The 12,500-nt window shown below is 38.9% G+C and overlaps 2 protein-coding genes across 3 annotated transcripts in view; both read left to right on the forward strand.

Moving 5' to 3' along the window:
* Positions 1 to 1,894, forward strand: part of hoxc6a (homeobox C6a) — a 2,258-nt gene extending 364 nt beyond the window's left edge. The window contains exons 1-2 of the mRNA XM_041239309.1: positions 1 to 653; positions 1,365 to 1,894. The exon at positions 1 to 653 is cut by the window's left edge and continues 364 nt beyond it. Coding sequence (XP_041095243.1) covers positions 251 to 653; positions 1,365 to 1,669 — 708 coding nt within the window. The 5' untranslated portion in view covers positions 1 to 250 and the 3' untranslated portion in view covers positions 1,670 to 1,894. The remainder of the gene's footprint in view (positions 654 to 1,364) is intronic.
* A 1,902-nt stretch (positions 1,895 to 3,796) lies between these two features.
* On the forward strand, positions 3,797 to 6,869 carry hoxc5a (homeobox C5a). 2 transcript variants are annotated; one of them, XM_041239310.1, is made up of 2 exons: positions 3,797 to 5,130; positions 6,613 to 6,869. In XM_041239310.1, the coding sequence occupies exons 1-2, from the start codon at positions 4,665 to 4,667 to the stop codon at positions 6,828 to 6,830; spliced, it is 684 nt and encodes a 227-aa protein (XP_041095244.1). In that variant the 5' UTR covers positions 3,797 to 4,664; the 3' UTR covers positions 6,831 to 6,869. The 2 variants fall into 2 exon arrangements, with proteins under 2 accessions (XP_041095244.1, XP_041095245.1); XM_041239311.1 differs by having other exon boundaries at positions 6,616 to 6,869.
* Positions 6,870 to 12,500: the final 5,631 nt, after the last annotated feature.

Here is a 12,500-nt window from a genome sequence, read left to right on the forward strand (position 1 = left end):
GTTTTGACATCTGCCTCGCTATTGGCGGAAAGCTGGTCAGCTGACTTTGTCATTTCGTCCGTCTTTGAGTGGAGCCTTAGTTATAACAATCTAGTTCTGCGTCTACAACCGGAGTCCCGAAATAAATATTAAAGAAACATTCAAGCCGTCTGAGGCAGAGAGAGAGAGAGAGAGAGAGAGAGAGAGAGAGAGAGAGAGAGAGAGAGAGAGAGAAAGAGAGAAAGAGAGAGAGAAAGAGAGGGGGGAAACTATGAATTCCTATTTCACTAACCCGTCGCTCTCCTGCCATTTAGGAAGCGCAGGGCAAGACGTTTTACCCAACGTAGCCCTGAACACAGCCGCCTATGACCCTGTGAGGCACTTCTCGTACGGTGCAGCCGTGGCGCAGAATCGGATATACTCGTCCCCTTTCTACTCGCCCCAAGAAAACGTTGTGTTCGGCTCCAGCCGTGGGCCTTACGAATATGGATCTAATGTGTTTTACCAAGACAAAGATATCCTTCCGAGCTGCAGGCAATCGGCTATGGGCCACACTTCACAGCCCTCCATAGTGCAGGACTACAGCACTGACCCGAGCAGGACTGCGGGGCAGGACCAGAAGGGAGGCAGTGTGCAGATATACCCGTGGATGCAGAGAATGAACTCACACAGTGGTAAGTTGTACAACTCCCAGAGATAAATTATAGGAATTGGCCCGTTTTATGACCATCTTCAGCAACAGAACAAGCGCCGCTACGTTTTATGAGAGTCATAAAGCATGTCCGAATAGACCTCTCTGTGTTTCTGCTGGAGCGAGGGACCTCCGTCTGTATCGCTGAGGCTAAGAAACGAGGAGTCCAGTACTGTTCTTTACAGGGACCAGCATTCGGGAAGAGAAGAGAGTTATGATCAGTTATGAGCAGTTCAGCCCTTTGAAATGAGCAGGGAATTTTAACAGAGGTGTAAACACCGCCACGACTACATTCCAAAATCCATCTTTGAGAAACCTGCTGAGGATACTGTTAGATTTTACACGAGTTTAAATAACAAAGAACTAGAAAGTGGAGAAAAATAAAAGTTATTAAGCATGAAAAAAACTAATAATAATAATAATAATACCACTGCATGAGTAATGCCAGCATAGTATTTAACTATACAGCAGTCCCTGTTGTCAATCTGTAATAAATGCGTGCTTTAGTATTTTTGGCTGTATTTAAAAATCGTGTTATTGTATTAAAAGCGACTAAGTAGGTGAGCGAGTAGAAAGAAAGAAAGGTTACAACCTCGATTGTTCATTTCTGTTTTAGTGTTTGTTTGAGTTCAGCTCTATATGCATTAAGAATGACTGCTAAGGTTGTGTTTTTCTTATTGTTCTGTTTTTGCAGGGGTTGGGTACGGTTCAGATAGACGGAGGGGTCGCCAGATTTATTCGCGGTATCAGACTTTAGAGCTGGAGAAAGAATTCCATTTCAACCGCTACCTGACCCGCCGCAGACGTATCGAGATCGCCAACGCGCTCTGTCTAACCGAACGCCAGATCAAAATCTGGTTCCAGAACCGGCGGATGAAATGGAAGAAGGAAAGCAATCAGAACTCCGTTCTGCCCGGCGGTACAGAACACGGACCCGGTCCGGAAACCCAAGAAGAAGAAAAACAAGAAGAGGCTGAGGAAGAAAAACAGAAAGAGTAAAACGAGAAAACAAATCATTCCTTAAAGGCAAAAAACACCCTATGACTGTCGCTACACGCCCCTAACTACACTACCTATATTGCTGGCACAAATTGATAATAAGCACTGTATGCAAGTCAGGCGATCTGTATGGCTGCAACGAGGCCCCGTACTATCCACTCATTTGAAGTCTTGTATTAAGACACTCTTATTTTTATGTGTTAGAAGTGGGGAAAAAATATTTCGTACATAGTAAGGGGGGGGGGGGATGTGTGTGTGGGGTGTGGGAAGGGGTGAGAGTTGGGGTTTATGAAGTTACGTTAAAATAACACCAGTATATAGACAGCGGGCCATTTACAACAGCAAAAAAAAAAGAATTAATAAAATAGGTGCAAATGTTAATGCAGTCGTGACAACGAACCAACCAGACATTTATATATATATATATATATATATATAATATATAATAACCACAACACAAAAAAAACAAGTAGAAACATTATATATAATAACGTTATTAAAATTTTGGCACAAGTTATCTTATTTTTCTTGTCAACTTTTTGATAGCGAAGGCACAACGCAGAGACATACAAGTTAAAGAAAAATATATATATATATATATATATATATATATATATATATATATATATATATATATATATATATATATATATATATATATATATATACGCAACCACACACACGCATTATATATAAATCTTACCGTCAGCAAGTCTGTTGAACTCATTCGCCTCTCGTCCTCATATTGGGTTGTTAATATTTATATATGAATAAAATGACACGGGGAGGGCTTCTTGATGTGAAAATATTGCCGCTTTATTTGTGGAAAATTTCTCGTTTTATTCATGCTTCGCAACGCACTGAATACAAATGTCAACGTGGATAGAAATGAGAACAAGGCTCATAATAACAATAATAAAAACAATACCGAGATGACACATATACAAACAATAATGCACAGGGTACTATTCACCATCAACCGCCTTGTGTGCAGTATTGAATAAAAGGGTTATTCGCAGCCTCGCTATTATTATTATTATTATTATTATTATTATTATTATATTATTATTATATTGAATATATGCACTGGAAAAAGTCGTTTTCCCAACGCTACCGGAAAACAGAAATATTAAGAAATCGCGAAAGACAAAGGACGGAAATGTCCCTCGCCTTTACAACCAAAGATATTTCTTTTCAAGGTAAGTGAAGCGAAATTATTATTTTTGTTTATAATAATATAATATTAATAATAACTCTATAATATAATAATAATTAATATATAATTAATATTATGTTCCACAATGTTTCCAACAAATGCCAGTAAATTTATATAGGTATTATTTTATACTGTACAACGTAGCATTTTAATTCAGTCTAACAAAATAGTGCAATTACTGACGGCCCCTTACCTGACCCCCCCCCCCCCCCCCCCCCCCCCCCCCCCCCCCCCCCCCCCCCCCCCCCCCCCCCCCCCACACACACACCTTCAAGTAGTTTTTGATATTGATGATATGTAGGCCTGTGTTATGTATTGTATTCTCATTGTATTCCAAGCATGTTTACACGGTGCGGTGTGTAGAAATAACTGGCGCACGTTGCGTGTGTGTAATCATTTTTTCTAAAGCCATCTCAATATTTGAAATAACGAAGGATTTACACAGAGAGATGAGGGAGGGGGGAGCATTTAAGACAGGAATGTTTTCAGCGGCGTTTCTTCCTCCAAGATGAAATGCTGTATAATCCTTTCCATTTGTTTCTCGAATAAGAAACGCGCCGCACAGAAACCTTGAAAGGTTTCGTTATGACATTGAAACGACCAGGCTAATCTCTCCGTGTAAACAAGGACTCGAGGGCTGGTTAAAACACTGATTCAGAGACTGGACGATATTTCACCGTGTTTAAAAGAAACCGAACAGCATACATGAAGCACTGTGTGTGTGTGTGTGTGTGTGTCAGCGAGTGGGGGGCAGGTATTACTATCAATGTGAGGACCAAATTTGAGAAAATGTCTCACAAAGATAGTAACTCTTGAAAACAACGTGGGGACGCCCCCACTTTGTAAAACACATTTTAAGAACTAAATATGCCTTTAAAAAAAAGTGCCAAAATATTTAGTTTGTTGTCGACTTTCACCCTGCGTGCAGTTTGGTGTCTGACTGGAGTTAGAAATAGTAAATACAAAATAGAGTGAGAGTCAATGAGAAACCCCCTAAAATATAGAAATGCAAACATTATTAAAACGGTCAAATTAAAAGGACTTCGACAACCAAACACATACAGATTCCGAGGCAGCATCACCGCAGCGAACCTTTATTTGCAAATCAGAAGGTTTTTTATTTTCTATTTTTATCACGTAGAGAACGGAGTTGAGGATTGGAATTGCGCTGCAGGGCACTGTGACCTCACAAGGATGCGTGTGCATGCTGGAGTTTGTGGTTATGTACGCGTGCTCTATTCCAGGTAACGGCGTGGAATGTTGGATTTTTGTATTTATTTTTTAAGTTTAAATGTTGTTTTTCTTTTAGTTTTTTTTTTTAATGAGACAGCGGGTGTTGTGCCCCTGCTTTGGCACCAGGTGGCGCTGTCGCCCCATCGTCCTCGCCTTTTTTTTTCCTGCAGGGTCTCGGCGCGGTCGCTTGTTGCCCTGCTAAGCAGACACGTTTCACGGGGGCTCCATCAATAACGCCCTAACTGGGGTGATCAAGACACATGTATGACTGGCCAACGCAATCACGTGCTTCTATTTAAGCAGCCCATATTTGGGCAACGCACGTAGAATAAAGAGAAAAGGGAGAAATTCCCCCACCTATAAATCGCGCTCGTTTTCTTTTTTGGGGGGATTAAAGACCCCGAACCCCGAAATCAAACATATAAAAACACACCTATCTACATATGATTAAAAAAAACAAAACAATAATAAAATTCAAATAAAAGCTCTATCTCTTTTTTGTTTGTAGCAGTAGCATTATAAAAATATACTTCTGCACAGCTGAACATGAGCTCGTACGCAACCGATTCATTTTACAAGCAAGCAGCTCAGCAGCCGTCTGCTTATTCCATGCAAAGTTCCGGAAACTACGGCTGCGCTACTGAACTCAGTGCCTCCAGGTACTGTTACGGTGGACTCGATCTCACCCTCCCTTTCCCTGCCTCTACTCCTGCAAACTCCTACTGCCGCGGGGAGATGGGCACGACTCTGAGAGGCTGCGACCCCGAGGACCGGGCTTCACCTTGCACAGAGACCGCAGCGTCCCCCAGACTCACCCCGGGCTCGGACGGACACAGGATTTACTCTAAAGCGGAGAGACAGCCTTGTATTAAAAACAGCGAGGTCACCGGTGAAATCAAAGTGGAGGCTATACAGCCCGCACAGCAGCGAAGACAACAACTCCAACATAAAGTCGACCAGAGCCCGCTGCCTCAGATATACCCCTGGATGACCAAGCTTCATATGAGACACGGTAAGTTTTCAGTGTGCGTGTGAGAGTCAGTGTCCCTGCATTATTCTCTCTCTCTATCTCTCTGTCTCTCTCTCCCCCTCGGTCTTGCTGTATAGCTTCCCTCTTTCTGATCGCTGTTGTTTTATAGGCCGTACGAGGCAAATAATAAAACTGGCGGTCGTAAATTTTATGACAAAAGCATCAATTGCTCGTAAAACTGCCCGGTTAAGGGTAAGAGGCGATATACGCCCAAATTTATGACGGCATAATTAGATCATGAAAAAAAACAATGCTATAAAAAAGCTCACCTAATAATGTTTTTATACAAAGAAATATGTTTTAATAAGCTGCATTTTATACATATATATATATATATATATATATATATATATATATATATATATATATATGTGTGTGTGTGTGTGTGTGTGTGTGTGTGTGTGTGTGTGTGTGTGTGTGTGTGTGTGTGTGTGTGTGTGTGTGTATATATATATATATATATATATATATATATATATATATATATATATATATATATATATATATATATATTATATATATATAAAACGGTGATACAGCAAAAAGACGTTTTCAACGATAGTTGCACCCCTGTAAAAGACTTTACAACGAAATGTTAACTATCATTTATGGACGGGTGTGCGTGTGTGACACTGTATAATACCCTGTCTGTGCGTGTCAATGTACGGTTTTGAGCAAATCACATTGTGTTAAACCAAGGATTTTGTCTTATAGATACGTAAGTGTAAATATATAAATATATATATATATATATATATATATATATATATATATATATATATATATATATATATAGAACACCTCAAGATTTGTCATTAATATCCTTTACATACCCACCTGCATGAAAACCTTTGGGTGCGAGAATTTCAATTTTCGGTTAGTAATCGGATACCGAAAGCAATGGCCGCTCCTGCGTGAAAATGTTATACCGCTTTAACTAAACAACTTCTGAACAGCCTCTTGCGTTTCATCAGGTGTGGCTAAGTCTTCCTTTTCTCTTGCTGTTCTGAAATGGATTGCATGTGTGGCCTATTAAAGTCATCGACTAAATTAGACAATTACGAAATTTGCCTTTTTGACAGATTTCCAATATTTTCAGTATCAGTTGTTTGATTTCACACGCACGAAGAATCAAAACAAAAATGGGGTGTTCTAATGCACGTGCGCGCTTCTGCAGATATATATATATATATATATATATATATATATATATATATATATATATACGATGTACGTAGGTATGTGTGTATATATGTATGCATGCATGTATGTTGATATGTGTGTATATATGTATGTATGCATGTCTGTAACATGCCTCATATACCAAGCGCGTTATATATTGAAACTCCGCACAGTAGCCATCTAAGTCCCTGCCAGGAGTTACTTTTCTTCTGACTGTCATATTTGTAAGTTGATGCCTCATTGTATGTGTGGTATTTTATTTTATTATTTTCCCTTCCCCAGCAGAATCGGACGGCAAGCGCTCCAGGACAAGTTACACGCGGTACCAAACCCTGGAGCTGGAGAAAGAATTCCATTTCAACCGCTACCTGACCCGCCGCAGACGCATCGAGATCGCCAACAGCCTGTGTCTCAACGAGAGGCAGATAAAAATCTGGTTCCAGAACCGGCGGATGAAATGGAAGAAGGATTCCAAACTCAAAACCAAAGAGTGCGTTTGAACAGAACCGAATTCGGGTTTCAATCCGAATCAACGGGAGCAGAAAAAACACCAATCATAATTAATAACTATATTATATAAAGTGTGGTGGAACTTAAACACCCTATATATATATATATATTATATATATATATCTTATATATAATATATATCATATATTAATATATAGGTTATATATATATCTATATATTGTAAATAAATAAAATTTTCTCTCTTGAGAAACACCCCTTTATTATTATTATTATTATTATTATTATTATTATTATTACTTTTTCCATTCCTTTTAGCATTGCAGGAATGATATGCTCAGGGGGCTGAAGGATGAAACAAGGCACTTATAAAGTTAGCTGTATACACGATTATAAAGACATAAAGGTTTAGCTGGCACAAAAAACATAATTTTGTCTTTCACCCCATGCAATGTATATTGACTTGTTTTTGTGATGTTTTAAAGGGACACATCAACCCACAAAACTACCATTGTTAACCTGCATTTGAATACCTTTCCCACGTTTTATTCATCGCCTTGAAGCGATCTATACTTTTAGAGGCTAAAGAAGATTTGTGCAAAAAATGAATATTGAGCTGATGTTGTAGTCATAGTCATCCCCTGCACACTGCAAATCTCTGTTACCATGAATGCCTTTTGCATTTGTATTTTTTCACTCAAACATTCGTCTGCAAATGTCACACCCCATTGCTTCTGTACTCAAACACCCCATTGCTTCTGTACTCAAACACCCCATTGCTTCTATATCAGAGCACATTGCTTCTGTATCAGAGCACCCCATTGCTTCTGTATCAGAGCACCCCATTGCTTCTGTATCAGAGCACCCCATTGCTTCTGTATCAGAGCACCTCATTGCTTCAGTATTAGAACACCCCATTGCTTCTGTATCAGAGCACCTCATTGATTCAGTATTAGAACACCCCATTGCTTCTGTATCAGAGCACCTCATTGCTTCAGTATTAGAACACCCCATTGCTTCTGTATCAGAGCACCTCATTGATTCAGTATTAGAACACCCCATTGCTTCTGTATCAGAGCACCTCATTGCTTCTGTATCAGAGCACCCCGTTGCTTCTGTTGTTTTGATTGTTGTGCATATGAAATCAAACCAATGAAACTGAAAATCTTGGGAAATTCTCAAAATAAGCAAATGAGTGATTGAAATTAAGCAAATGAGTGATTGAAATTAAGCAAATGAGTGTCTCAATTAGTTGATGACCTTAATAGGCCACATATGCACTCAATTTAAAACAGTAAGAGAAAATGAACAGAACCACACATGGTAAAATGCAGGAGACTTTTTAGAAGTTGTTTGAGATGCCTGATTAAAGCATAAAGTGGTCTAACATTTTCACACACGAGTGCCTATTGTTTCTATATCACTGATTACTGAGCGGAAATGTAAATTCTCACACAGCCAGAGGTGTTCATGCAGGCGGGTATACAAAATTATATGAAAGGGCAATCTTGAGGTGTTCTGATACATTTACACACTATTGTGTGTGTGTGCATATATATACACACACACAAACACACACACATTTCTGTGTTATGAAAAGTCCCCCTCCCCTCTCTCTCTACCTTTCTACTGTGTAATCTGTAAATATGTATGTTTAGTTGCTAGTTGTTAATGTGTAAATATATATGTTTACTTGCTAGTTGTTAATCTGTAAATATATATGTTTACTTGCTAGTTGTTAATCTGTAAATATATATGTTTACTTGCTAGTTGTTAATCTGTAAATATATATGTTTACTTGCTAGTTGTTAATCTGTAAATATATATGTTTACTTGCTAGTTGTTAATCTGTAAATATATATGTTTACTTGCTAGTTGTTAATCTGTAAATATATATGTTTACTTGCTAGTTGTTAATCTGTAAATATATATGTTTACTTGCTAGTTGTTAATCTGTAAATATATATGTTTAGTTGCTAGTTGTTAATCTGTAAATATATATGTTTACTTGCTAGTTGTTAATCTGTAAATATATATGTTTAGTTGTTAGTTGTTTATCTGTAAATATGAATGTTTAGTTGCTAGTTGTTTATCTGTAAATATGAATGTTTAGTTGCTAGTTGTTAATCTGTAAATATGTATGTTTAGCTGTAAACTTTTAATCTGTAAATATGTATGTTTAGTTTTTAATGCACCTGATTTAGGAGGACATTGAAAGAAAGCAAGGAAGAAAAGCTGCTTGAGTTGTTAACTTGTTTCCCTCTGCAAGTGGCACGGGGCTGGCCTGTAGGACTATTTCCATTGCAGAAGGAGCTCTGTACAGGAGAAGAATACAAATAAAATAGAAATACTCTAATGTCGAATGCATATTGAGTCTGGCATTTATTCATTTATATATGGTTTGGCGTGTCTGTATAGAGAAATGAACGGTTTTGGAAAGAATGGTGGAATCTTGCATCCCACCTTTGAAAAACGTGGTGTGTGCGTGTGTGTGTGTGTGTGTGTGTGTGTGTGTGTGTGTGTGTGTGTGTGTGTGTGTGTGTGTGTGTGTGTGTGTGTGTGTGTGTGTGTCATTAAGGCGTGCGTCTCTGTGTGTGCTTGCGTGCCTGCGTGTTTGTGCCATATAATCAGGAATTATCTATGCATTGATTTAAAACGCAGAGGAACAGTAGTTGATGTATTCAGCTTCATGTACTCAGTTCTCAAACAAGCAAGGAAAGCACATGGGAGTGCATGCTCATGTTCTCCCAGCCCCTGGTCTGTAACCCTGGTCTGTAAGCTTTATTCTACAGTATCTTTCACACTATGTCCACGGCGTTGTGTTTAGCTCTCCGGTGTGAATCTTGTGTGTTTCAGAGGATTTCAAAATGCGGCTCTTTTTTCATTCTCTTTGATGACTGCGCTGTATGTCCTAAAACGCAATCTTCCGTGTCGCTGAGTTTCGTTTCTTTACCAGTTACACCAGCAAGAGACAGAGATGCCTGCAAAAGTTTACAACCCTATAAAAGTTTATGACATTTCCTTACACCTCTGCAACAATGAGAATTGTTTCCTGTCTCGGGGAGTACTGGAGGAAACAGATTCGCTTTCAAAAGAGACGAATTACCACTGTACTCCTTTGATGTAAAGTGCGAGAAAAAAATATATCGCAACATAAAAGGGAGGGGGCAGGATGCGAAAGGGTTTAATTACATGCCTGTGGAAAGATTAAAGATTAGAAACTAATTACAAAATTAGCGAACCATAAATTACCCCACAGAAAGCAAAAAAAAAAAAAGTGTTATTTTTAAACGCATTACGTATTCGCAATAATCACTACAATACTTGCATACCGTCACAGATAATCACGAAGCTGCCTGTGTTTACTGTCTTCCAAGATTCTCAGCTTTAGTGCTTTCATTTCATGCGCACAGCAAATCAAAAACACAGAGGCAGTGGGGTGCTCTAATACACGCGCACGCTTGAATACTTTAGCATAACTTTGAAAATAATAAATCTAGACGAACATTGAACCTTATGCCAATAATAATAATAATAATAATAATAATAATAATAATAATAATAATAATAATAATAATACAGTTTATTACTAATCATATTACGTGTTCAACATTATTCAGCATCCCATAATGATTCAACAAACTACACATACAGAAGTACAAAACAGTACCCGCTTTTATAGTTTATAGGCCCGGCATGATTAGCTCAATTCCCTCTAATTAAAAGGTGACTAATCAAGTGAATGCATTTGGGCTCAGTTAAGGATTCTGGCTCGTTTAAATGATCACTGATCATTCTCGCCTTCCTGTGCTTTAACAAACTCGGTGGCGGAGTTTCTTCGTGGTTTGAGATCTAGTTTGAGAGAGTACAATTACGACACGGGCTCCATTCCGAACCTTAAGAACAGATTCTGCTCTGGGACGTTTTAATGGTTCCTTATAGGTGACTGTTTCAGAGGATTCTATAGCGATTGCATGTAATGAGATCTCGAACCTTGACAGGCAGGAATACTGTTTGCTCTACAGCACATTCCAGAACGGCAAGCTTATAATAAGGATTAATTCTGAGAGTTATCCATGTATACCCCCCTCTCTCCCCTCTCCCTCCCTCTCTCTCTCTCTCTCACATACTTTTTTAAACTACTGTTTGAGGTATTAGTTTGTAATTCAAACAGGTTTGGCCAGATATACCACGATGTAAAGCTGTAACTTGAATTTCATTTTTCTTTAAATAGGTATTCCAAGTTTAAAAAAAAAAGCGAGTTGGATTACTCACCCTGACAAGCGAAGATTCCCCCCACCCCCTGCCGTCCCCCAATCACGGCCCTTAACTAACGAAGCACAGCGTGCTTGGGACCCCATGGCTTAGCAATCCGCATTGTGAAATGCATAAACAAACACACGAACGCTTTCTAAAGTCATGTCACAACTACGCGCTCTGCTATCTGACGCGTGAGCGGGGAGTTTTCTTTTGTGTCGCGTAGTTTTTAAAACTTAAAAGAATATTTCTGTTGATGGCTCTTAGCGAGCTTGCTGATTGGCTCTCGTGGAACACGTGATGTCATTAAAGTAAGTTTTATGGTTTGGCGGAGCTGACAGACTCACAATATATTTACATCATATATAATCTTAACTGTCCCGCATCGCAGCTGCCAGGTTTTTTTGGTAATCCTGGGACAAGGGGGTGACAGGCTGTGCCGAGGAGTTTGCAATGCCAGATCATTTACAGTGGCAGAAGAGCGAGGAGAGAACGATTCCCGAGCGAGTATACAGTAAGCTAATGTCTTATTTTCTCTGGGTTATTGAAATACAAAACTGACCCCCGCAGAATACTTCGGATTCTAGTTAATATCGTAATGCAATACCCGGCAGAGCAATGTATCGTCGTTGTGCTGGAGTGAATCGGATTTAAGACTATACTCACAGCTTTAGTTATTTCGTGATTAAGTTACTTTTTTTTCTGGAGTTGCTGTGGTGTGTATTTGAAAAAAGGCTTGAATTAGTGTTTCTATAGCGGTCTCCTGTATGTTGCCGGTTTGTGCATGTTTGCTTGCAATTTGGCTATGCTTGAAGTATTAGAAATGAGGCACAACGCCCTGTTAAAACGACTGCGGGAAACTTGGAAGACGCATTGCAGGGGGAAACTTTTTCCGTTTCCTTTCTGTCTACGAGTTTGCGTTACAAGTTTCTCTTACTTTCTCTAAAGATCAATATGCCTCTGACTGGCATTCGGGGTCAGGGGGTGACGCTTGTAGGGGTGAGTAGGGAAGGAGGGAGGGAGAGGGGGGGGGTCGTTTTTCCAGACTGTCCTTGTATCTTGTACAGACGCACTGGAGTTTTGTATTTGTTCGATTTGTTTTTGTACTAACCTGAATTGCACCTGTAATGCAGAGTCTGTAGTGAAGGTCGGAGTAAGTCACACGTTTCGAAAGGTAGGAACTAATGAAAAGTCTGGTCCTGAACGCCATTCTCCACACAGGCTGTGGTGACCGCGTCCTGGCTCTGGAACTAGAAGAACGTTTGTCTTGTGGACTGTAGACATAGACATATATATATATATATATATATATATATATATATATATATATATATATATATATATATATATATATATATATATATATATATATATATAGGAAAATAGGAACCAGGAAAATACGCTTAGTAATACAATACCTAAAAAAAACTAAGAACAAAAAACGA

Source organism: Polyodon spathula, chromosome 53, assembly GCF_017654505.1.
Source record: "Polyodon spathula isolate WHYD16114869_AA chromosome 53, ASM1765450v1, whole genome shotgun sequence".
Classification (NCBI taxonomy): Eukaryota; Metazoa; Chordata; class Actinopteri; order Acipenseriformes; family Polyodontidae; genus Polyodon; species Polyodon spathula.

Excerpts from the sequence above, each read along its gene's own strand:
- hoxc5a (XM_041239310.1), top strand. The coding sequence starts at position 4,665 with ATGAGCTCGTACGCAACCGATTCATTTTACAAGCAAGCAGCTCAGCAG. Across the intron at positions 5,131-6,612 it reads CAAGCTTCATATGAGACACG|CAGAATCGGACGGCAAGCGC; the intron begins GTAAGTTTTCAG and ends TCCCTTCCCCAG.